We start from the raw sequence: 27,469 nt of genomic DNA on the forward strand, positions 1-27,469 counted from the left end.
GTGAAGATAAAACTTGCTTACACGAAGAAATATATAGTTCCGTTAAAATCAAGAGGAGAGCTTCTGTAAATGTAAACAAGGGGGTGATTCACTTTTCTTATTTCTTTAGAAACACCTTATTTTTCCTCACTTTTAAGAAAAAATTTACTTCTCTCACTTTTTTCTTACTCGAACTCTTGCAAAAAAAAGTCTCGGTAACAGGAAATCATGGTCAATAACTAACTTTTTTAAAGGCGAAACAAAAGATTCAAAGAAAATAAAAAAGTAACAATCACTCCAACGGCACAGTGTTCATAAAGCAAAGAACTACAATGCAATATCTGTTGGGTAAATATTTTTCTCGCTCTGACATATATTTTGAAGATATTCAAGGTGCTGATAGTTATTGCCTCACCCTGTAGACGTAATTACATCGGGTTGTTGCAAAAGCTCGTTCTGTTTTTTTTAATCAAAATACACATATAACATTTATTTATTTCAAAATACAACGAATCAATTAAGTGAACACCAACTAACAGTAACATTACGTCAATATTATAATTTCTCGCTCAACAACTGTTTCATAATACGCGCGTTATATTGCATTTAAATTGTTGAGTAGGAAATTATAACACTGATGTTATTGTTACTGTTAGTTGGTGTTCGCTGGATATACGCGAATATATTTGTTCCGATTACCTGCCATCTCTTCGATGCCTGTGCGATCCCCCATTCGTAAAAATTCTGGAATTACTAAGAACTGATTAAGAAACGGAACGAGCTTTTGTATCAACCTAACAATTATAATGTGTATCAACTTAACAATATATGTGCAAAGCTGAAAATATCGTGAAACTCTCGAACTAGAAAGTACGGTGTGGCATACATGACGCTGGACGGGTAGGAACAGAAAGATTTCTGCAGGACGTTCTTATTAGTCAATAACTCCCAATTATCTCGATTGAAGTTAAAACTCCGGCTACGTTAAAAAGTACCCGGATGTTTTCGGTCGCGATAACAGAGAGAGACTGAGATCGTCTCACCCGAGTTTACGTCTGGTCCTCATTCAATAGCGAATGAACTGCGATCTTTTCCCGTGTACAAAGTACTCGTACACACCCGGGGTGTTCGGGCACCTTCGCCAAATCGGAAGATTACGCGATAGTCCTCGAGCGAATCGAAGATAAAAGTCCCAATATGAAAACGTGGAGACGGAAGTGCTCGAGTTGCGAAGAGATCGAAGGCACTCTTCGCTTTCGCGAAGTTCCACGGAGAGAGCCATTTATGTAACAAGGATCGACGGTTCGTTTATCCCGGAGGAATTTTCATCCAATATCTTTGTCATCCCGGTGATATTTCAAATTGCGAGGCTGCGAGGGAGGAGGAAAAAAAGCGAAGACCTCCCTCGGCATTTTCGCCGAGCGGAAAAATCAACTCCACGTTCGTCTGAAATGTTGTGTCATCGACATTTGCCTCGATAAAAGTGGAGCGGCCGAAATATAAAATTACATGTCCGCGACATACGAAGAGACGTATCGTGATCGTATTAGGATCATATTGGACGGTCTTGTTCGCCGCAACGAACGGATGTGGGCTCGATATATCAGCCGATCCGGCGGACGGCGGCGCGTTAAGGAGTGGTCGCCGTATTGGACTCGTGACGAAATGACGCGTTGAGAAATATTGCGTGCCATTTGCGAGTAAAAAGATATTTGGATGAAGCAACACACTCGAGATCGCTTGAAGACACTATTGTCAAAATGAACGGAAACTCGTCTTTTCCAGACTTCCGATTCATAATCGGCGATTCCAACGAAGATATTTAAATACCACATTTGAAAAAGTTCCATTGAGAAATAAAGTATATAGTTCGAAACGCACAATACGCATCTTCCTTTCCTTCCATCCACCTCATGGGCCACATACACGTCCGTTTTACTTACGTATCTCGTTGAAGTAGAACGGGAAGTCCCCGGTGACGGAGCAATTGAGACGCGATTTCAGGTAGGACGTCCACCTGTTACGGAAACGATGCGGTCCGCCTCGGTCGTATTTACAGACTCGCGCTACGCGGGAGTACACGGCCTGCGAACGTGAAAAATTGCGTCTCGTAAGTTTCACCACAGTGCGGAAAGCGTAAGGCGGGGTAATTTCGCGCTCCCAAAAACGTGTCGCACGCCCGGGGGGAATGGGCACGGGAGAAGGGGCAGGAGAAAATTCTAGTTTCAGGCGCGGAGAAAAAGGTTTCTTTAGATTTAGTATTTGTTCTATCTATTTGGTCGACTTCGAATTTGCTTCACACAGAAACAACATGTATGAAATATTATTTGTTCGAGTGAAAATGTTATTGTCTCATTCGAGGAAACTCGATTATTTAGCAGAAAGAATGCTATTATTCGAAGTAATATCTTTTAACTGAATAAAATCTGATTTGATCGCAATAAATATGTAAAATTAAACGAATAATTTCTTTGTAGGAAAATTATCTTTCGTCTCGCACAAACAAATTTTGTATTTAAGATAAAGATGCATATCCGTCGGAAAGTCCAACAATCGTACTTATTAATCGAAACATTAGTCTCTTTGGAGCATGCCGATGATGACATTTGTGTTTGGACGCGATAAAACTGATTAAATTCGAAGAAATCTTTTTCTCAGTGTACCAGTAGTGCCGGTCTTTACTTTTCCCTCTTCCCCCTTCCGCGTTTCTCGCGGGCGCAATATTAGCGTGAGCCACGAGAACGCGCGCGCGTGTTCTCTCCGCACGGAGAGGGCGTAAAACTTCCTTCGTATTCTTGCACGGCGAGAACTACGATTCGGCCAAAAATACGGCCGGGCACGTAAAGAGGATAAAGCGTAAAACGCGGGACGTTTCGGCGGTGGCGGATTTGTGTGTCGCGTGACCTATAATTAAAATAGAACTCGCGTACGGGGGTTACACGCCGCGTAACCACGCGGCACGTAAACGAATATAAAGCAGGCGGGGGAAACGGAGCGCGAAGATTTCGAAGATCCCGGGGAATAATTTATTATACCCCGCCGAGATTATAAATTTATTCCGAGTCGCATAAAATTTCCTCGCGGCGTTCTCTAGCCGTGCAGTAGCAGCGGCGACGGCGGCGGCCAAGAAAAAGAGAGAGAGAGAGAGAGAGAGAATCGCAATCTTTACCCATAATACCCGTCCCAACTTTTTCCCCGGGATCCGCCGGATTTATCCTCCGCTCGCCATAAAATTATGCGTCATTATCAGAGCACGGAGAAAACTCCGCAGCGTACGCGCGAGCCCCTTTGACAATAAGTCGAGCCCGACTTAAGCTCCGTCCACAATCGAGGCTGACGCGCGTTCGCGACTTTACCGCCGTAACGACGGCGGCCATCTCGTAATGACGGCGCCATCAGAGAGAATCGTTGGTGTGTGCGTGTGTATGGAAAAGAAAGGAAATGACGGGCCTCTGAAAGCCGATTTTCAATGCGAAACGATGGACGAGAGAGAGGCGTAATCGTCTTACCGGACGTTAAAAATCGTCCGGGGGAAGAGTAACGCGTGCGAGCGGCCGCCCAATTCTCGCGAAACTTAAAATACGCTTCGCGACACGTTAAAATATACCTCGGAAACATTTCGAAATGCTCGAAAGTAAAAATACGCATAACAAATGCCGGCTATTGTGTATTGGCATTTGTGTATTGGCTATTGTGTATTAGCGCCACCGCGTAACGGCGGGCTGTTAAACAAACGATTCCATAAATAATCACTAAAATTCGCCACCTAATGGCGGGGGTATTAAGAGGGGCTATTATACCTACAAGGGCTATAACACCACCTCTTCCTTTATTAAAAACAGAAATTAAAAAAAGCACACTAACCTTCGCGGAACGCGTATAAAAAGTATCAACTTCAGTTGCAAATATCTCAGCCGAATCGATCGAATGGTCAATCTTTTTCTAATCGCACGAGCAGTTAGATTGGTATTTTTCAACGTGCACGTAGTGCGAGTTTCATCGAATTCCGAGCGAACTCACCTTACAACCTCCTCAAACGAGAATAAACGATTGATTTTAACAATCACGCGCGCTGCGTCTTATTATTTTGCGTAAATTTATGTAAAGCGACATGAGACGAACATCGATCGTCCGTGATTCCTTACCTTGCCGCAATTGATATATTCTACAGCAGTCTCTCTGAAGAAGAAGTAGACGAAGTCTCCTTGGGACATGGAGCTCACGAAGTTCGGCGCTGCAATTAGAATATGTAGCCATTACTAACTACTATCGCCTCCACGCTCGTGCTCGCGTCGGCGGGGCCGCGAGAACGCGCGCACTCTCTCACCCGCTCGCTCTCGCGCCTCGATAGTAAATGGTGCCATAAATTCCCCTTATAAATAAATGAGCGTAATAACCACCTACTGGAACGCAATCGATGGCGTGTAATAAACCAGACAACGCTCATACAGTAGTCTGAAAATAAGGGGGGAGGGGGGGGGGGAATCTCACCGCGATTTATTTAAAAACTCCCATTTCTACCCGGCGTTTTGCGGCGGGCATTAATTTCTCGCGCGTTCCGAGCGTCTCGAAAAGTTAACGGCCTCTGCGAGCACCGGTTATTTATGTTAACAATCGTCCCTCTCCCCTCTCCCCCTTAATTATACTATTAATCTCGACGGTCGCAGTAATTATTTGAACGTAATTACGTCGATTAAGCGACGCATCGGTCGGTTGTTAATTTTCAAAAATTGACGACGCCACCCCTCCCCCCCTCTCCCTTTGTCCTGCTCTTGATTTAGAATCAGAAAAATAACGAACGCGTCGTGCAAAGGTTTACGACTAAGAGGCGAGAGAGTTTAGGCTGCAATAATAAGACGTCGCTCGTCGTCGGGAATATTACACCTATTTATCCACACAAACAACATACATACACATGCATACATATGTGTACACATACACGTGTACACGCGTACACCTCCGGTGCACACGTGCTCCCGGGCGACATCCATCGTCAATAAACCGGCTACGGTAAGGGGCCTTTTTATTTTTCTCTCGGTTATTTCAACGCCGTCGTCGCCTGGTAAAACGTCGCCGCGTCGCGGTCCCGCTGTACCGGTCGGCCGTCCGATAAAGTGGGAAAACTTTATCGATTTATTAACTTGACAGGGTTTTCATAAGCTTCTTAGGATTCATAAAGTAATATTAATCTCGCCGTGCCACGTAGGTATATCCGAACGACCCGTCGCTCTCCGCCCCATAAATTCTCCTCGTTTTACCTCACACCCACCCCTGTGAACGCGAGAGGCTGCTCTCTCTCTCTCTCTCTCTCTCTCTCTTTTCTTCTCTCTCCCCGGGCTGCCTTTCGCCATCTTCCTCCTTCGCTCTCTATCTGCCGTCGCTTTTCTTTCCTCGTTCGCCTTCCCCCCCCCCCCCCCCNGCGCTTCTTCGCCGCCACCTCTCGCGTCTCTCACGTCGCGTTTAACTGCACCTCCGTTGAGACAAAGTGCCGTGGAAAATTCGCGGCGACGACGAGACGACAACGACGACGACGACGGCGACGAAGCCCCCGAAAGAGAAACACTCTTCCCCGCCCGTTCCCTCCGCGCCCGATTAGAAAAATGTTCCTCCGACGGTGGACGTTTGCGATCCGCGAGCCGGTGTGCGCGTCCGGAGATTTTCGATTCGCGATCTGCCGCCGTAGGAGCGAACGGCGGGGAGTGACGGTGTGGCGGCGGCGGCGGCGGGATAGAATTGAATTTTCGACGGACGGAGAGAAAATCAATATTGTCCAACGGGTGGAGAAACTTGATTAGCGCTCTCGTACACCGTTCAATTAAAATAGCCCGACGGACCGACGGCGGGCTCCGTCCGCCTCGGCGGAGCAAAGTGACGTATCAATTTTAACGTCGCGACGACGAAGATGACGTACTTTGAACTTTCGTATAATACACCGTGGTACTACGCCGGGAAAACCAGTTTTTAATTTATTAAATCCACAAAGGGAGAGGAAAAAAAAGAGAGAGAGAGAGAACGGGTGCGCGCGTGTGTCCGTCCGCCGGACGAGCACAAAGTCTCAACCGGACGGAAATCGTCTCGTTCTGAGAAGCGCGATACCACCCCTTTCTCCTCCTCGCTTCCCCCCGCGTTGAAAATTTTTGTCGGCGATGTTAATTGAAATTACGCTTGGCTCGCGTTAATACTAGAGAGATACCGGTCATTTCTGACTGCTTTCTACTTTTTAGATTAACATCCTATTTTCTGCGTAAAAAGGAGGATTTAAAAATCTGACGACTTTTCGTCAATTACTCTTCTTATTCCGATGAAATACAACAATTTAGTTCCACGTAATTTTCTGTATTTTCATAACAATTCATACGACTACTTACGAATATCAAGCGGACAAAAATGACAGCTTGCTGTCAAATATTTGCTGTAATAATTCACTGGAAAGTTTTGTGGATGAGAATAAGAAAAGTACATTGTTGTACAGAAAGCACAATAGATTGACTGTTTGGCAATTGACTCACGTGCAACAATTGACTGATGCAAGATTCGGATATTTCAATTGCAAAAGTTTACAAAGTCCGCACGTTCCTGACGATATTTAATTGACTTGAGAACACGTTGACTGCCTGTAACCGACTGCCGAAGTTGCTTTTCAACTTAACTCTTTGTGCTGGGAAAAATAATCCAGGAAAATATATCCATTGATATTAGTATTTAATATTTTAAAATAAAATTTTGCAACATCAACGATAAAAGGTAAATATTACATATTCTAGTTTTCTATATTTCACTCGTATTACATTTTTTACTACATATTTTACGCACATATACAATATCTATTTGGCTTCTGAATTAGCACAGCACCTCTCACGGATTTGTTTCCAGCGTTTCGTGAACATTTTAGTTCACTCTTTTAAAGTGAGACGATCTGCAAAGTTTCGGATTTTCTAAATTGAAAATATATTCTTCCTCATTATTTCACTAACCCTTATTTCCTAACAAATGTATGTGCTAAAATCTAGTGAAATATTAAGAATTTATATCTGCGGTGGAAAATTACTTGATCCTTTTATAGTAAAAAATGTTGGCACTTTTAATGTTAAGTGGATGCCATACTTGAAAACTTTACAGAATGCTAATTGTTTTCTGCAAAGTTGGCGTTTTAACGGGTGCACAGAATTACGAATGCTTCTACATAGCGAAGGTACGTGCGAAAATGAATTAGAGCACTCTGTCCAATACGTGACGAAAACGCTGAAACGAACGCGTTGTCTCGTGAGCGGAAGCGCTCAGAAACGCGAGACCGGTCCCGCGAAATTCCGCGTCCGATCGAGCGCGCGTTTCGCGATAACGGCCGATTAAGAGTCAAATAATTGGTCTCGCGTAACTCTCCATCGTCGTGATACGCGAGATATCCGAGATTAGACCGGCGCGCGGCCGGCGGCCGTATTACAATCTCGGGGGCAAATTTCGAGCCGATGGGCCACCACCCCCCGCATCGTTACACGAGACCGGAAGATCCGCGGAATAATCTTCGGGCCAAGTACCGAGGGAGAGGGGATGAGAGAAGCTTACGAAACCACGTACACGCGCGGTTAATCTAGGAATTACATCGTGTGGATTAGGAGACACGGCGCACGGTCGCGACGCTCGATCGCGACGTTTGTGAATAATTTCCCGAGGAACGAGCGAGCGAGAGAGAGAGAGAGAGAGAGTGTGTGTGAGAGATAGGTAAGAAGGGGGGAGGGGGAGACGCGTGCTCTCTTCTGCGTTTTCAGAGTCGACGTGCGCTCCGGCTCCGAACTTGGCGTGTAAATATTAAATCGAACTCGCAGGTGAACTTTAATGGACACGGATATGTATTATGCGGCAGCTGTCGTGACTTTCAAACGTTCAGACACGCGCGTCCGACCGATAACGCTCGTGAGGGAAACGCGAAGGAAGCGCGAGCGCGATCGTCGGCGACGCGATCAGATCGGGGGACGGTGATCACGGTGTTCCGCGAATAATTGATCCGACGGTCGCGTCAAGGAATTGACGAGCGCGGACTAAAAAAATCGGACGTCAAACGACGCGTGGTAACGATGACGGTCGTGGCGCAGCCTCGACTCGACCGCTCGACGCGAACGCTGAGAAAAAAATATTTTCGGGGACAACGATATCCTTTCTTCATTTCGACCACAAAAATAGGCGAGCGAACCAGTAAACGTTACTATAAATTTTCTAATAAATGTTACTATAATGTCAATGACAATAACCTCTTACGTGTATGTTACTACTACTATTTTCGTGGTTATAAATAAAAAAGGATATTGCTGTCTTCGAAAATAACTATATTTTTCTCTCAGCGAAGGACGCAAAATTCGAGTCCTTATAATAAGAGTCTGGACATCGTACGTTTGATTTCCAGGGTTGGGAAGGTTACTTCTGAAAAATAACTCGTTACTGCTGTGTATGTGTGCGTGTGTATGTGTGCCGATCATTTTTATTAAATATCGGCTGATCACAATTCACCCGTTCGAAACTTTCCTTATTTTTTAGTCCGATTAATGTGAATGTCGGCAACTTTATTTCGAATAAACTTGTGCAGATACTTTCGATAAATGCGACCATTGTCTTATTGTTAAGAAATGCAAAGTTCGCGAAGCGTCGGGACCGAGTGTCGATACAGAAGCGCAAACTTCCAAGTAATGCGAATAAAGTGTCTCTCTCTCCTTCTCTTTTCCTGTCTCTCTCTGTCTCTCCTCCTCTTTTTCTCGCTACAAGTCCTCGCAATGAGAAACGATCGAATTAATTGGATCTCGGATTATAGGCTATTCGTGGCGTCTAATTAGCTCGGTCTAATCGTGATTCGATCTGCCGACCCTTAAAATTGATGTTTGTGAAGACACCACCGTGTTTTGTATTCGGTGTATTTCGAAAGAATTGAAAATCTGACCCGAAATTTTGGTCTTACATCAATCCTAGAAATATCATCAAATTTAAAAGATCAATAGAGAGAATCTCGAGAATCGTACAGATTATTTTCCTGTTTTAATGTTACAAATGATTATTTACTACCGTTTTTTTTCCATATTAAAACTTAAAAAAAGACTCGTTTAGGAATTATTTGACATTCGATTATTTCAATATTTTCTCTTTTTATTTTATCTCTACCTTTAATGTTAATAAACGGTGTATTAATTACATAACTTGTTTAACTGCAAATAGAAAATACGTGCAAAAAGCAAATATTAATCAATTAAATCAATCAAATAAACAAATAAAAAAATAATAATATAAATATCAAATAATCTAATAAAAATGGCCAATGGATAAATATAATAAAATGGCAAACACTCTGTTTACGAGATCTGTTTATTTTCATTTTTCATTGGAGTTTTAACATTTCGATAGAATTTAGAGATTCAAAGAGAGTAAAGTAGAAAGAGCTGCAGGACAAAGAGCTGCTGTAATCGCAGTTATCCGAAGTTGCGATAGACATCTGAATTTTTACACGTATAAACCTTTATAAATGACACATTTGACTGAAGCTCTTTTCACATGTTTCTTGCCGTTTTTTTTAATTATGCAATTTAGAATGTTTAATTGTGCTGAATTATAAGTTAACATGTCCAATCGTGTTAAATAATATGATTTAAAGCGACAAGAAATGTGTAAGGAAGACAGCTAAAAACACACTACGATTTGCAGTGTATACGGCTATTTTCGAATGAATTATCGATCTTTACGACAACAAATAATAATAATAATGTCTGAAATTAGCTGTATATTCAATTACTGAAAGACTCGGGTAGTTAAAATTGACAATACCAGTGGGCATTGTTCTGAAACGACGGTAAAAACCCACGCCGTCCTCCTCGCGCGACATCCTTTCTCTCCGTACGCGCGTTTCGAGGCGCGCAGCGTGGTGAAAACGAATATCTATACTCGCGATCATCAACAGCGGCGGACTACAACAAACCGCGTATTTGTCGCCGTCGAATTAACGGCGCCGAGCGCGACTGGGCCGAAAATGAAAATTGATATGCCGAGTCGGATCGCTGCCGGGCGGCGGCGGCGAGTTAACCGGTCGCGACTTTCAATGTAAATCGGGGGCCGGCCGATCGTCATTAAGCCGTCATCAATCACCCGGCGCGGGTTTGATCGACTATGGCGGATCATTTTCACTCACCGTTCAGACTCATCGAGTCGTACTGCTCGGTCTGCAACGGCTCCCTGTAGATGATCGGGTCCATCCCCGCGAAATCGGCGACCGTGCCGGTGTAGAGCTCACCGTCCACGTAGACGAAGGTGCTGTTGTGCTGCGGGTCGTACGGACACCTCGCCTGGCCGGGCTTCTCTTTCACCATCGAGTAGTTGCCAGCGTGCACCGTGTAGTCGCGGCACATAGGCTTGAAGGCGTTGGTCGCGCACACGAACAGATTGTTCTGCCCGGTCTTCACCAGGATGCGTATGTAGTTCTGGCAGTTTTCCTCGGGCGTGCCTTTTACCACGCACATCTTCACGTCGTTCTCCGTCGAGTACCAGGTCAGCCTCTGCTGTTCCGTCAGGTCCGTCAGGCTCAGGTTGTGCACCAGATTTCTGAAATGATGCGTACGAGTCCGTATATTTAAGAAAACAGGGACTGATTCCTCCGTCTTCGGAGAGAGAGAGAGAGAGAGAGAGAGAGAGAAAGAGAGACATGTCGAGTCTATCACGTGGTGAATGAAGGTCGAAATAATGAGACTAGACTTTTTCTCCGTGGAAGAGATCGCGCTTCATAGATTTCGCTCGTTTTTCATCCCGTTCAAATTGATCGAGATGCGATCGGACTTCAGAGAGATAAGAAGAGAGAGTTCAACGGAAAATTATTAATTCGTGGATTTAATTCGTGGATTTAATTCGTGAATTTAATTCCTGAATCTCTCGGTAACTCTTTTGGATTTTAGCTTAAATTTAACAGGCATGCGCGATTTTCTGGTAACTGGGACGGATTGATAAAAGTACATTTTTTGCTAAGCGTGGAAATATAAAAGTAGGGGGAGAGAAATGTTGCGTTTTTCTTTTTTAACAGAATTTACCGTTCTTTGAGTGTATTATTTCCAAAAGTACATCGATATAAAAAGCGGGACATCCGTCGTATATATAAATATAAGTTCAGATCGATGTGAACAAGAAAATCCTCTACCATTTTGCAACTCATAAATGACTTTTTTTATTCGAAATAGCTTTTATATTCGACGACAGCTGTTATATTCAGCGGATAGACGCCAATACAAACCTCGAACCTCGGGCCTGCAAAACGCAGCTACGCTGTTTCTTTGAACAAAATCACAGGATTCTTTTATGTAAACCGATTTCTTTTGTCCGTCCCGCATTCGGATTACCAATTCACGGCCGAGGTTCCTCGGTCTCATCGTAGATTAAATTCAACTTCAATCCAGAGACGATCGATATTTTCTATCATGGGAATCTAATTTCGCTAATCTATCCTTATCTCGACGAAGCATGACTGTGCGCCTACCAGATGCGCCGAAGTTTCAGCTCTACAACGATCTTTATCTCAAGTCGTTAGAGACCGGGATATCGATAAAAATCTATCGAGCCGCGTTCTCAGTCTCGCTCGACGAGCGGGCGGACCCAATCGAGCTGGTCGGCGGTGCAACCGCATTCCAACGTGCCGTAACGTGTTTACGTTTACGGCATTACGGAATGCGGACTTACCCCCACTCTCGACACGGTCAGCTGATACCGTCCCACCACTCGGTCATTGATGCCCAAGACACTCCGTGTGCGGTATGTACTACGTCAGCGCGCAATACGCATCTTGTTAAGGTACACAGGGAAAGGGGTTCCCTTAGATTTTGTATTTCTATTTATTCGACTATAATTTCTCTCAGAGAAACAACATATACGAAATATTATTTGTTTGAGTAGAGATTTTATCGTCTCGTTCGAGGAAAACTCGATCGTTTAACCGAAAGAACGCCGTTACTTGAAATAATACCTTTTAACCGAATGTTAAATATGTAAAATGAGACGAATAATTTCTTTATGAGAGAATTATCTTTCGTTTCGCACCGTCGGAAATTCAAGACACCATCCGGCCCAAAGTAGAGGTTATATTCTATTATTCGAATTGAAATCGAACCTATTTTACTATCTTAACTCCCACTATGTTGCAGAATTAAGGATTTAACGTAGGGCCAGAATTTCGGGTAAAAACGAGGAAACGTCTTTGTGAGCGGAGTTCTTTCGCCCGTTCCCTATCGTCGTCACAAGAACACCGCGTTATTGCCGTAGACGCGCGCTGATCGCTAATCGCTTACCGAGCTCGCCTCGTAGCGAAGGAGAGCGCGGGCCATTGATACCTCTCTCCCCATTGTCGCGGCGAATCTCCAAGTATTCCGGTGGGCGCGTTGGGTTAGGAGCGGGAAGAAAAAGTTTCTCCTCTAAGTCGCCAAGTTAGACGCCTAAAGTAGACGTCTACGACGGCCGTGCGCGCTCTCGCTCGAGCGAGGTTGCCTGGTTAGCCAGGGAAGCGTTCTCGCACCAAGTTTCGGCAGCCGATCGTTAAACTCTTCTTCGTTAAGCGACCGGCCCCGCGTGTGCCCTGAGAGAGGCGCTTAAAGGGGAAGAATCCGCGCGTGTGTGTGTGCGACGCGCGCGTCTCGATCGCAACGGGGGGATTTTCGGCGACTATTGGCCGGCTGCCGCGTTTTAATCGCGAGGAACCCCGCGATCACGTCCGCAACTCCGTCATTAGCGCGGAAGAAACGCACGTTTTCGCCGGCACGCACGCACGGTGTTCACGCCGACGACGTTCGTCGTCGTCATCGTTCGCGGCGGCGGCGGCGTCGCTCGGCAAATCGGCCGAGCAATTAGTGTAATCCGATCAATAACGAACGAGCCTGGATATGTATCAGAGTTCATTCACGCACAATGCGTTTAATCTGCGTACGACCTGATTATCGTCGCTTCTGCTGACTGATTTCAACGTAGCGAATAGCGCGTATTCGGCACAATACGCGAGACACGGAATTGATTTATCTGCGTACACGCAGGATTCCACGCGAGGAGAGAGGGAAGGCGGGGCGGAGGGGAACCGCGGGAACATGGGAACGAAGGGGGACGGAGGTTGGGAGGACGAGGGGGTGAGATAGAAAAAGAAAGCGCGCTAATCGATCGTGCGGGGGCACAGATCGAGTCCGTCTGAATACGTTCCCTAATGACGAATCCAAAGGCCGCATTTGCGTTCTCGTGCAGCCGAGCGAGCGCGGTATTCTTACCACCGTGACGTCCCGCGTTTGCAATTAATTTACATTGTACTCGTTCCCGAGATACGATACGCAACTACAGACGTTCTCCTTGATAGCTGTAATTAGGATGCGCCGCGCATATCGTCGCGGAGCGGCCTCGTGTGCGCGATGCGTGGTACTATACGCATGGGAGGAACGCGACGAGATATACAGGGCGAGGCAGTAACTGTTACCATCTTGAATATTTTCAAAGCTAGAGAATAAGGGAAAAATGTATCTAACAGATATTAGATGATAAGCAGTCATTTCTCTCTCTCTCTCTCTCTCTTTTTTTGTGTTTCGATCTTTAGCTTAGTTCAATAAAGAGTTTAGCTAAATAAGTACGTTAACTAAATAAGTACATTGTTTCAAATGCAAAATAGTCAGGAGAATCCTTTTCCTGACTGTTTTCGCGGTTAAAGGGTGCGTTTGGCGCCGAAATCAACTGTAATTTTCCACCAGTGTATATACGGCTTTATGTACGTGTATATGTATACATTTTTGACGTGATGTCGCAAGGGACTCATGAAGACTTGAAGGTTTAATTCGCGTCGATTACCGGCAATCGATCGAATATGGTCAAACAGTCGCGATAATGTGACATCTATTGTTGTGTTTGACGTGATTAATTATCTCGTATCACGGCCCGGCGCTGTACAACAATGATTTAATTATGTGCGTCGAGCACGATTGCTTGTTTTATTGCCCGACGAGCGTAATTTGACTTAACGAAGGTTATTTACACGGCGACACGCGTTGATGTTACGGAAGATAGCTTCGCGCGGGAAGCCTGCGTAAATCCGTTCGTTCGTTCGTTCGTTCGTTCGTTCGTTCAATGTCCCGGTATTTCTGCTTTGATATACTGATCCCCCCTTTGTATAATGGATGTCGCGCGATAAAATTATAATAGAATTTGAAGTAGCGCGACCGGGCGAGAATAACGTGGGCCGATCAGTAATGCATTCGAAGATTGTGTGCGACGCGATTAGCGATATCGCTGTCAAATAGAAAATTCATAATTATTTAGTGACACGCCGCGAACCTCGGTGATGTATCTATAATTAACACCCTGCAATTGCGGAGCGTTTTTCGTCTCCATCGCCGAAATCCGAAATCCGAAGCTCACAAGCGCTCCGTTCCGAGCGTACTTTACGATTCCCCGGAATACACGTAACTTTAGCGGGGTGTGAAAAACTGTTGACTTGAAAAAAACAGAAAAAGAAACAAATCATATTCGGCAAATACTTCTCTCGCCGCTCGACGGCGAAGTATGTCGACAGAATTTCAGATCGACTTCGATAGTCACGGGAGAAGTCGAATGGACCGGATTAAAAAAATACTCGCGGACTTCCAATTTACGCGATAAAACGAGTTTACACGGAATATATAGAAGAGATTACATGGTTCGATCTCTTCTCTCCTCTCTCTCTCTCTCTCTCTCTCTCTATCTATCTCTCTCTCTCCCTCTCTATTTCTCTCTTTATCGAGTTACCTCGGGATCACCTCGTCGATTTCACGCGCTCGAGCGCACAGAGCCGCAACGATACGTCGGGAGGGAAAGATAAGCGGCGGAACGGCGGAAAGATCGAGAGGAGACGGAGGAGGAAGAAGACATGAGAAGTGTACGGAAGGGGGGTGAAGGAGGAGGAGAAGGGAAGTATAAGAAGTAGAAAAAGAAGCGACCCTTTAATTAAAGCACTCGCTCCAAATGAATCCTCTATTTACCTTCCGCCGACCAAAAGATAGTTCCCGTCCCTGAGCACCAGCCGAAAGTAGTCTGTGTGCGTCTCGTTTCCCGTAAACCTGAACACATCCTCCGCACCTGGAAAAGAAAAGCAAAAGGGAAGGGTTTCAGGGTTGCCTTTTTGTTCTATCGCTCGAAAAGTGGAATTACTTTATTCATCTAATTAGCCGTCGGCAGCGGTCGACGTTGCTCTTTTGTGACAGCCGACGACGACTGCCTGCTTGTCCCTTTCCTCCCTCATCCTCTTCTCCTCATCCTTCCTATGACCCCCCACCGCAACGGTCGGAAGTCGACCTTAATAAGCGTAATAAGTTTCCTTCCGACCGCGGGACCCGATGAACAATGCCGATCGATCATTAGCGAATCAGCCGTAAGGCGAGCAATCCGCCCTAACTTGGCGACTCCGGCCAAAGCGGGGAGGAGGAAGAGCCACGTCTCTATTATCCGCTAATTATCCACCCGCCGGTCGTTTGCGAAGTACCGCGATGTTGTTTCGTGCGCGCGCGCTGGCGTCGTCATCAACGTCGATCCTCGGATTAGAGCGTGAAGAGCGCGCTGAATAGCTGCGTTCGAGGGATCGGACGCGGTGACGCACGCCGCTCGCTTCTCTTTTTTTTTTTCACTCGATTCACCAACCTCGCTCTCGACCTCTCTTCCCCTTCACCCTCTCCCCCCCCCCTCTCTCTCTCTCTCTCTCTTTGCCTCTTCTCGCGTCGAACACTTCGGACAATGAAATAATCGCGTTTAATATCCGCAAAGCGAAACATTAATGGACGCTCTGCTGGCGTCCCAGGCGTAATAAGCAGGAATTTCCGGGGCAATCAATGCCGATCGCAGCAATCTCGAATCCGGTGCATGCAATTCGGGTCACATATAAACCGCCACCGACTACGTGGCCGTTCTTATTAAACGCGTTATATTAATGCACCATATGGCATGTGTGTATATGTGTGTGTGTGTGTGTGTATGTGTGTGTATGAGAGAGAGGGAGAGAGAGAGAGAGAAAAAACTGGGAAAAATCGTTTTAACAAGTTCTTCACTTTAACCGGTCCCTCTCCTCCCTCTCCTTCCCCCTTTTCCCGCTTCTTTTTCTCTCTGCTCGCTCACGGTCATAAAAAATGCCGGAGAAACGGCAACTTTTCCAGGGGTTAGACCTAGTTTCCCGAAACGTCGATACCGTTTATTTTTCGCGAGCGCGCGGAATGACGGTCGAGTCGCGAATATCGAGTATGCAGTGTTACCCACGACCTCGCGAGATCGCCACGACAGTGGCGAGCGATCGATACGAGAGGGAGGGGGAGGCCGGGAGGCAGTACAATTAAAAGAGCGATTATCGGACGATCCCATATCCCGATGTCACTCAACGCGGACGATCGGAGCATCCGGCCGCCGGGCGCGATTCAGGTCAAAGATAGGGAAGTGTACTTAGCGCATTCAATCGCGACGGCGGCAAGAAACGAGACCGTCGCACGGCGGTCGAGCGGGTGTCAAACGGACGCCGGTCGTCGCCGAAGCTGTTTACGCGCAGTACTGAACTTCTGTGCTGCATTGGGATGTTTGGCGCCGTGTCGAAAAGACGGGGCCGAGATGAAGGGATAAATGGTAAACTGAGAAGAAATCCCCGAAATCGTCGTGTCGAGGAAAGAATATTTACGAATTGGGAGAAAATCGAAGTTATATGTCACCAAATGATACTTCCGTCACTTTTTAGGAGATATTATAAATTCATTCGAATCCTACCTTAAATTAAAAGAAATATGGTAATACGATTAGAATTATAAACGTTCAAACTTTCGAACCAAATCAATTTTATGCGCTTAGCTTAACATCCATATCACTAATTTATTGATTTATTCTCACGATGAGGATTACTTTGTTACTGATTGGGACATTCACTTTATAGAATTCAGTATTTACTCGTCAAGCACGCACGCTCTCTCTCTCTCTCTCTCTCTCTCTCTCTCTCTCTCTCTCTCTCTCTCTCTCTCTCTCNTCTATGCGAGAATGACCGGCAAAAATACGATCGCAAACCACGCGCGCTAAAATCTAGCGCTCGCGGGCGGACTGGCTACTCGCGATACCGAATTTCAATAACAATACGATTTGAAGAGCGCCGCGAACAACGAGCAGTTATAATCTGGCTGATTGCACTATATATTTAAATGTGATTAAATGGCCGCAATCGAACCTCACTTATTGGAAGGCTAGCGATAATTATTCGAGCTTTGCGCATTCGATTGCCACTCAATGTCAACCACCACCGCCACCGCCGCTCTGTAACTGATTTATGTAATTCGAGTCGGCGAATGTGTGCGCGCGTCGCAAGCAACCGCGGTCGGTTACCGACGACGACGACGAGGCGCAACTGCAAATATTTATTGACCAACATTTAGAATAGTCCGCGCGCTCGCCTGCGCTCGTTCGCTCGCGCGAGTTCGATGTATTTTAATATTTGCCCGGCGGTACACCCCCTCCCCCTCACCCCGGTTACTGCACACGCGTATATCGCGCGCATCGCGTCCTACCACCGGTCGCCGAGCGAAACAGGGGAGAAAGACGCACGTTCCCGTGTGTGTGCGCGCGCTAACATCGTCGTCTTGCTCATTCGGATGTTGATTATCGTCGTGGCGTATCAATGCCAATCGATGCCGATGAATCGATTCCGGTGCCCTTCTCGCGTCCGGTGCATACAATTTGGGTCAGAGAGATACAGCGGCAACGCCAATGAGCAAGCGGGCGCAATACCGAAGCAAGGCCATTATCGGGAAGCATCATACGTCTTGCCGTAGAAACGAATTAACGTCATGTTGTCGGGCGTTACATTCGTCCCGCTTGACCGGGACGGTGGTGTGAGAGGAAGATATAGCGAGAGCGAGAGAGAGAGAGAGTGGAGAGGGAGGGAGAGAAGAAGAAGCCAGATGGACGGGCATACAGCTGATATAGAGAGATCAGGCGAGCGGAGGGTGACCGAGGGTGAAGTAGAGATAGATAGAGGGGGGAGAGGGAGAAGAGTGGACGCGGATGGATCGACGGACGGCTAGATAGAGGCACCACATCCCGTCCTCTTTCTCTGATTGCCTCCGAAATTAAACGGGCCGAGTGTGTCCCGTAACTCCCATCAACTCCCGGCTTCACTCGGTTATCGCTTTCCAAAATTAGCCGTTCGATTCCAATCGCACGACGCGCAAAGTTGAAGATCCCAGGACGATTCGGGCGGGACGGATTAGGGATTTCGGGGGCTCGCGACAGATTCGCCGGTCCATCCGTCTGTCGGGGACGCCGCGGGAAAAGCACGAGCGGATAATTGGCCTGGAGAGAAAAGATTTAATAAGGCTGTCCGCTGTGCGCAGCGCCATTAAAACCGTCAGTGATTAAACTCGACTTTGGGAACCTTGTCCGGCCGGAGGATCGATCGATCGTCTACTGTTGTTGTATCTTGTTGTTGCCCTGCTGTTGTTGTCGGGATCCTCGCGATTGCCCCCGATTCGCGGAGAGAACACGAGCAGATATGCGCCCGTATTTGTAACCGAGTAACTTTGCACCGTTTTTCATCGTAGATTAAATTTACGGTAAATAAAGAAAAGGTGGTATATTGTAAGAAAGTACCGTTGCTTTATGTTCAGGATTATATATATATATATATATATATATATATATATAAAGAAACACACCAGCGCTCAACAATTCTGCTGGCATATTTTTATTTTTCTTATTTTATTTTATATTATAAGCAGCCCGGAAGGGCGATGATTTTAATACTGATGAATTCTTTTAACTTATATAAGAAAAATTAATAAGCTAACCTTAATATATTTTAAATGAACCAATTTCAATGAAAATGTAACTCATTTAAAATTAACTAAGTTAAGTCGAACGTAATTAATTGTTTAACTTAACCTTCAACAGAGTAATTAGTCATTATTCAACCATAATATTTCATAATTTGACGTGTCAATAAAAAAATTCTCTCATTGTTTCCCGAATTTCTAAAGTCGACATCCCGAAATTGGTTGATCCAAAGTTGATTAACCTATTGCTAATATGTTGACTCGCGGTGGGGATACGCGCCGATACGCGCTAACGACGCGAGCGAGTAACTTTGCGCCGTGTAATTTGCGTCGTTTACGATCTTTACGTGCTCGCTCTGAATATTCCTCGATACATTTCCCGAGATCGCAATTCTTTGGGAACGTCTTTCCGCGATAGGATCCGTGAAAACCTGCCGATTGAAGGGATACGCAATAGGATCCCCATTATCGTAGGAAATTCACCCCCAACCCCCTGATCTGCTCGTCCTTTTCTCCGCCGCGTCTTTTGTCCTGTCGTTCCGACGAATGCCGGTGGAACCTCGCATCTGCCAGCCATTTGCGGTTAACGTCAAGTTTCAAGCAACGAGAGAGAGAGAGAAAGAGAGAGAGAGGGGGGGGAGGGGGGAGGCGCTCTGATATTCGTGAAAGCCGATACAAAATGCAAGCCGCGGACATGTATCGGCTTTCACGCTGCTGCCGGCGAGGCACAAAAACTTGCACTGGTACACACAAGCCTTGGCGGCTTGAATCGCTCCCCCCTCCTCCCCGTCACCGATGTCGGACGCGCGCTTCGAAAATCATTATTTCCGCCTATTGTCGGCCTAATAACGCAGATTCCGCGCGCCACCGAACGCCGTGATGCAGCTAATAATCACGCGCGAGGAGCGTCCGCGAGGTCGACGGGTAACGACACGGGCCACTGTATACATAAATACAACAAGCTGAGCGACCGTAGGGAGGAAAGGAGGGAGGGGTCGCGTTTCGTCGCTAACACGACTCATGAATTTAATAACGATCTTCGCGGAACCGATAACCAGGAGTCGATATTTCCACCGAGCCCGTCCGTGAGATACAATCGGGACCGCCGCGTTGAACCGTCCGAGAGATGACGAGAGGGGGACGGAAGGGGAGAAAGAGAGCTACGATTGTTCGGCGAATGCTAAAAAATTGACCGAAGTCAATTTATTCGTTCCACTGGCGCCGGCCCCTCCCCCCTCTCTTTCTCTCCAGGGGTCACCTCCACAAATCACGTATATAAGTTTCCCCGTGCAGCGCGGATTCGAAAATATTGAACGCGTCCAAAGTTACGACTCGCCCGTCAAACTTCGCAGATCGAACTTCTCGCGGAAAGCGTTTTCGCCGTGCGAGAGAGAGTAAGAGAGAAAGAGGGGAAAAGGACGATGAGGGGTTGAAAAAGAAAGATATACATATATATTTATCACGCGCTTGAGAGGATGGAAACGAGGAGGAGGGAAGAGGAGAAACTGGGAGAGAGAGGGGATCAGCCATTTCGCGAGTTAAACGGTGGCGTGCGAATGTCCGTGACTGGTGGGCGGATTGCTTATCAAGAAAGACGGAACGGCTCGTGAAATGGCAATTAAACGCACGATCGTCCCTGTGTTAAGATCGGGCCACTCCTGCGTGTCGACGTCTATCACGATGGACGCGCGCATCTTCCGTCAGTTAATTCGACTGACACGAAACGGTGGGCGCGCGCAAGCGGTTAAATGATATGGGTGACGGGCGAGCCGATTTGATTTACCAAGATTGGCGGTTGTATTTGGACGGACGTCGACGTCTAGACGCGGAAAAGTCGCGCGAATGTTGTGCCAACGACGCGATTGCGGACCGTCACGAAACAAGTACGCGAAACGTTGCTTTCCTCCTGCCGCCGCGGGACTCGGCGCTTTGTGTCGGTCTATCGAAAGGATGTGCAGTCGCTTTCAATCGTGAAGAGAAGCCAATCAATGATGTGCTCCAGATCGTGCAGCCTGTCGAGAGAGGATACCGCTCGTAGAAAAGCATGTTGAATTGAAGCTCGAAGATATCGAGATATCCAAAAATGGCTAACTTTATTTCTCCCTATTTTCTGCGACGCTAATTGCTTTGTCAGTTATCCCGAAATTCATCTTGCATTTCCTCCTGTCAATTTGCAACTGCCGTCGCACGGAGACGTGTGTTTTGACAGTTCGAACGACAACGGGATATTTGTATGATTAATTTCGTTTAATCGACCTTAATTTGTCTTCGGGTATACCGGAGCGTGATAACATAATCTTAGATGCAGATCGGTGCAATATGAAACGATGCTGAACGATGAGTTTGTAAAGTTCTTCATTCGCAAAAAGACGATCTCGCTAAACATATTTGTGTGATTAATTTTATTCGTTCGACCTTATAATTTGTCTTTGAGGATCCCAGGATATTATAACACAATCTCATACAGATAAAAAAGTGCTAGAATCAAGTAAACGCGATTATCTATTTTTCAGTCTTTTAAATCAAGCAATACTTGTGTATCAATTTAAGGATATTTTAATATCTTATAGTAAATACTTAAATAAACGCAGTAATATCTTAATTTGTAAACAAATTATTGAATGTAAGTGTAAAATGGTTCCAAATTTAGGAGAGTATCTATTAGAATTACGTAATATCCCTTTTCCACTGGAGAAACTTAGTGGTTTGAGACAAAGATTTTTCTGCGCAGAGGGTAAATATTTTTCTAAAAATACATTCTCAATATTATGAATCCAATGCTCGTAGCGCAACTATTTTAACGCACAAATTGGTTATATTCTACATAACCAATTTCTACTTCTCTCGAACGGTAGAACTTTTCTCTATGCAAATATACGTCGATACAATATAAAGTATACGCTAAACAGCACGCACCTATACAATGCTCTCCTCCCTTCCGTGAAAAAACGACTTCTCGTTAATCGAAGCCGGAAGGGAAAAGGACGCGACTCGAAGCGTCACACACCCGGTGGACGCGACGTCAGAGACGACGACGGCATCATTTCGAATCCGATTAAGGAAGCGTATCGCATTATCGACACCGTGTCAATCGAGCCCCGCGTTCTGTCAACGCGTTACGAGACGTCAATGCACACGCACGCACGCACGCACGCACGGGTGTCCACACGACGCGGGAGGCCTAATTTCCGACCTCTCAGCGGCGTGCCAATCGCGCGCGATCGTGGCGATTGGCCATCGACTCTTCTCGTCCTCGGAAGTATGGATTATCTCGCCGCGGTACGCCGCACGAGTGGACTACTCGTAGGGACAGGACAGACGGGTGGAGGGGGAGGGGGGGGGAGCGGGCCCGTCGTGCTTCAGGCCCCTTCGCGGCCAAGGGTCATTAAAGTTTCGCACGTGCCTGGGGTGCCGTGGCATCGGGGCGAATCCGACCCCAGCCATTATTTTTTAACGGCCCCCCTGTAGTTCCCTTCGACTCTCGTCCGATGCACGCATATACATGCACGCACGCACACATACACACGCGTGTACACGAGCAGAGAATGAGAGGGAACACTCGAGTCTTCGACCCACGGGTTCAACCATGAGTAATGAACGAGACCTGTCGAGCCGGTTAACGGTATAGGTTGTACCGAGAGACGTTTCATCGTCGTAACTGGGGAGAGGGGAAAAAACAAGTTGCGGCTCAAGCTGCGCTTTCAGGCATAACAACATTCGCGATTAACATCCGTCGGAGGAGCGCGCGTCGCTCGCGAGAGAACGTCGTGAAATTCCAGAATCGGACGAGACTCTCGGGGCTCCCCGGCAGAAGGGGAGGAAATTAGGTTTACAAGCAGTTTTAGCAGCCGAGAAAACGTCAGCGTAGATATATATATAGGTATCTAGGTCTGGTTAATTCGCGGATCACCGTAATGATCCCGGTCTGCGACACCGCGGTCGCGTCGTTAACCGAGAACGTTAACGTCGGAACGGCTGGGTCATTTTTGACCTGTTTGTGGATTCTATTTTCCCCATTTCCCTGGATTTTCATCATTACGCGGCGAAAATATTGTACTAAAATTACCAGAGAATTTTGGACGGAGTGTTAATATAAAACTGAAATTCCGACTCGGGGTAATATTTATTCGAAAAATTGTTATCCTAACTATTTATGAGTTTAAAATAAAGAAGGTGCATGTTTGACGCTGAAAATAACTATAATTTCTTATATCAGTCTTTTTCATCATGAAACAACCGAACAATAGCATAAAGTTCAAAAAAGTCCATGGGAAATTACAAAAGAAAAAAAGAGGTGGGTCAAAAGTGACCCACCTCTGGAGGGTCCAAATTGTCGCGGTTTTAGTGTTAAAGCGGAGAATTCGAGGGTAAACGAGCTTCGAGTACGTCCTCACCGATCCGTCCGCCGTCATCGTCGTCGATTACCGGCGTTCACAGCCGAATGGAGACTGCACGGTCGAAATAAAGGAAGTTCGATGGAGGGCAACGCAACATTGATCGGTATTCGTTCTCCAACTCTCTCTTTCTCTCGAATAAAGCCAGGCAGAGAAACACTCTTCGGCGATTTCGAAGCTAAATGACGACTCGGTTCCGTGGAGGCTAATCCGGCGGGCAATCCGGACGTACGAAAGTTCTCGCGTCGGGCGCATTTTTAATAAGCGCGACGCGGGCGCACAGAACGCCCTTCCGCTCCGTTGAACTCGAAATCTAGATTTCCGCGGCGCCGCGCGCGTCTCGATTTACATCGGAGAACGCGCGCGATGGGACGTGGAACGAGCTTCCGGAGCGCGCGAGAAATAACCCCGGACTCTCTCTCCGGCGCGGAGAACTCCCGCTTTTCTCGGACCTCCGCGGCGCGGAGGACGTCCCTTTACGCGCGGTCTACGTCACGTTAGCCGAGCCTGTCGGGTGCACTTCAATTTCGTTGGGAAAACACGTGGCTTCTTGGGCGAGATATCCCACGAGAGGGCGAGCGCGCGCAAGAGAGAAAAGAGAGAGAGAGAGAGAGAAAAAAGGGAGTGAGTAAAAAGGAGAGGGAGGGGAAAGAGTAAAGCAGGACTGAGATACGAGAGAAAGACAAAGAGAGAGGCAGGAAGAGAAATAGAAATAGAAAGAAAGAGAGACAGAGGGGGGAGGGGGGAAGGAGAGTAAAGCTGGACTAAGAGATGAGAGAAAGACGAAAAGAGAAAAATAGAAAGGGAGACAGGGAGGAGGAATACGCACGGGACAGCGGCTGAGAGAAATAAGGCGGTGAAAAATTCAAATCCTCGAGGAAAGTGATTTTCGTGGGCGATGGCGTTGAAGTGCGCCGGCACGAGGGACATCAGCGACGATACACAAAAGCGCGCTCAGAGCCGGCCAGCGGATCAAGCTAACGTAATTCGTAATTGTAATCCACTTTAGATACGATTTCATATTCAACAGGGAGTAGTTTACAAACTGCGCGGGCTTGACGGCCGCCTCTAGTTCGGCGAAATGTCTGCGGATGCCCGAGGGCGATAATTTAAATATACCCGCGAATAGGATGTATATTATTCCATTTAAGCTCTGACCCTCGCGCAGGAGGTCGCAGGTCGCGCGTGTTTCGCGAAGAAACCCCCGGAATCGAAGGGTCCGCGGAGGTGCGTCGCGAATTCGAGGCCACAGGCCGGGTAAATCTTCGCGGACGACGAAGCTGACAGCGCCGGGGATCGATAGGCTCCGGCGGGACTCGGCGTCTGGGGAAATAATTATTCGCGGAGGGGCTAACGAAGGGAAAAGTATCTCTCCGGCCGAATTCTGAGAGCCGCCGCGTAACAAACGATCGGACGAAAAGGGAGACTCCAGAGAGGAAGAGGTAGATAATATTTCCCTGTCCGAGAGGGATCCGCGAATAATGACGGATTCGCGACACGTCCGTGCTCGGCCCGTGGAGCCCGGGGAGTATTATCTCGGCTACGCCTTCTCGTTAGCGATGTAAACTTGACTCGGAGAGGACGGAGAAAAGAATACGAGGTGGACGAACGACGGAGAGTCGCAGTTACCGTCTAACAAGAGTTAAGACAGCGCGGGACCCGCAAGGATCTAGGAGCCCCCTCTTCATCCCCGTCCCTCTCTAGACGACTAAGAGTGGAAAATGCGTCGAGGAGAGAGAATTCTTTTTTCCAGAATACCCTCCCCCGGCAGATGGGCTCTCGGGAGATATTTAGTTCGCCGACGTAACGCGAAATTACACGTTGCAATCGTAACGAGCGAGTTCGTAAATGATATCCGTTGTGGAGGCGTCAAATTGCGAGGCCGCCATTCGATGAAGGTCGGTGTCTCCGAATGGAAGAGAACAGGGGGAGGGAGATAGGGGAGGGAGAGCCGACAGCTGATAAACCTTTTGCAGCAGCTTAAAATTTTCAAGCACGTTAGTGGAAGTAGAATTCTGCGGAGAAGGAACGGTAGAATGACTTCGAGGACATCGACGTAACGACATCGCGGCCGAATCGGATCGTTAGATCCCTCCGATAACGTCTCGTCCGCTCGTACGGAGGGAATTACACGCTCGATAACGCGGCGTATCGGCTCCGGGACGACGACTGCGTTGCAGATGCAACGAGTGAATGAGCGAGTGAGAGCGAGAGAACGCGAGGAGCCGAGGAGGACGCGATCCGTCGGCGTGCACTAAGGCGAATCTCTGGAGCAATCGGAATCGCTCCTAAATTAAACACGGGACTGTAATCACGTCGATCTTTTCAATAAGAGATTACTCTCCTCGGAATTGGAATGTATCGTTCGCAAACGCGCGCGTCGCACTTTCTGCTCCCTCGGATGCGATCGAATGCGGCGGAATGTTCGAGTATCCTTTCGGAATCTCGTCGAATATCCATGTTGGATTTTACGATCGGCCGATACCGGATACGCCGAATTCCCGATATCGGCCCGGTGTATTGACCCAGTGGGGGCCATTCGGCAATTACGTCACGCTAAATTTCGCCGTTTGGCGTCCCCTTTCCCTCTCTGCCCTTCGTCATAATTTCGTCACGAAGTATTTCGAAAATCTCCCCGCGCGAGACTCTTCGCACGCTTCGCGTGTGACAAAAATCACCGGCAATCTCTGTTAGCGCGTCTAAATATATTCCGGCGTCTCTCTTTACGGCGATCTACACATCGTGTATATTGTGTGCCGCGATCGCACAGGTGAAAACTACCCGGTGTGTCACGACGAGGAGAGCGCACGCGACGAGCGCGAACGCGCGCGTGCCGCGCGGAGATGCCGGCCGGATTGCCGTTATTTTCGCTCGTCGATTCCTCGTCGAGATACGAGACCGCCCAAAGGGCTCGAAATTTTCAAAGGCGGCGGTCCTTTGTCGCGCCGAGACCTTTTGCACGCGTAAGCACATTGTAGAGCGCCGCCGACTCGACGTCCCTTCTTCGCCCGATCAGCGCGGAATGCTTGAAGACTCGGAAGACAACGTGCAACATTTTCAACGGCCACAGTTTCCGTCTGACAATCCTCCCCCCCCTCACCCCTGGGCTCGATCGTTGATATCTCCGCGTAGAAACATTTCCTCGGTTTTTTTTGGGGGGGGGGGATTTCTCGTATCTTCTTTACGAAAAAAAAAACCAAATGCAGGTTTTAACCGAACGCACGTGAATATTGCCAAACAATTCTTTTACGAAACTTCCAAACTATATATGTATCTAAATATCTTCATACGACCGCTTAATTTCACGGTACATTAAAAACCGATCGCTCTTCTTTTTAAGCTCCGCTAAAATTAAGCAGGGATTATAATTTTAAACCGTGATTAAATCATTTTAAAATTGATTCATAATTAAAAGCGTGACGTCGCTCTCGTTTTGAGTGGATAGATAGGGGGGGGGGGGGAAAAGTGGAAGCAAGTGGCGTTGCGGGGAATGTAGAAAAAAAATCTTGCACAACCGTGGAAACCGAATGCTAATTTAATATTTATATGTCGTTCCGGTTTGCGCTCCAGTTATATGATTGTGATCGCGTTGGAAAATGCAAAGCTAGTCGGGGATTCGGTGGCGCGCGTCGAAAAACAATTTCGCGACGAGTTATTTAAGTTCGATCAATCACGATAATAAACGTCTCTCGAGCGCGAGATCGTATCGTTCTCCGGCGCTCCCCGGGGATCCCCGGGCTCGCTTTAATTTTCCGCGGCGGTACGCCGCGCGCGGACGGAATTATAGAGCATTAAGGGCGGTCTAGTACGGAGATTTTTTACGAGCACGCCATTCGCCTCCCCCCTGGAACCCCCGGAACGCCACGTGCGCGTTCACGCGCTCTCTCAAGATTTACACGTCGAACTGTATTTTCCGTCGTTGCACGATGGTGTGCGCGATGGTTCCGCGGGGAAACGGAGCGCGCGTTTCGCACGAAAGGTTTATCGCCGCAAGAAACGCGGACGCGCCGCTGCGCGCGGGAGGATACCTAAAAACGCGTACCGTAAAACGAAGGGACTCGGAGCCCCAGGAGTTGGTCCCCGGCGCGTTTATCGTGCCCCCGCGCGCATTTCCGATCAGGGACTCGGGTAAAAGATTGGAACGGGTCGGATACCCGCGATCGAGTGTTGGAACCGAGTCCAAAAAGTGGTGGCGTTCGGAAAACGGTAGAAACGAAATCATTCGCACGAGGAGGCGCAACGTCCTCGTCGTCGTCGTCCGATCGTCCGCGATTGGTAACGGCGACGCGAAGTCGA

General features: G+C 47.3%; 1 protein-coding gene across 1 annotated transcript in view; it reads right to left on the minus strand.

The window, feature by feature from the left end:
* The window catches only part of LOC106741092 (semaphorin-1A), a 246,619-nt gene that overhangs the window by 6,551 nt on the left and 212,599 nt on the right, over nt 1–27,469 (minus strand). Inside the window, exons 2-5 of the mRNA XM_014612736.1 lie at nt 14,973–15,069; nt 10,142–10,551; nt 4,125–4,213; nt 1,923–2,064 (exon numbers count right to left, since the gene is read on the minus strand). Of these exons, the coding sequence (XP_014468222.1) occupies nt 1,923–2,064; nt 4,125–4,213; nt 10,142–10,551; nt 14,973–15,069 (738 nt within the window). The remainder of the gene's footprint in view (nt 1–1,922; nt 2,065–4,124; nt 4,214–10,141; nt 10,552–14,972; nt 15,070–27,469) is intronic.

The sequence above is a fragment of the Dinoponera quadriceps genome, unplaced genomic scaffold (assembly GCF_001313825.1).
Source record: "Dinoponera quadriceps isolate SergipeBrazil2010 unplaced genomic scaffold, ASM131382v1 scaffold367, whole genome shotgun sequence".
Lineage (NCBI taxonomy): Eukaryota > Metazoa > Arthropoda > Insecta > Hymenoptera > Formicidae > Dinoponera > Dinoponera quadriceps.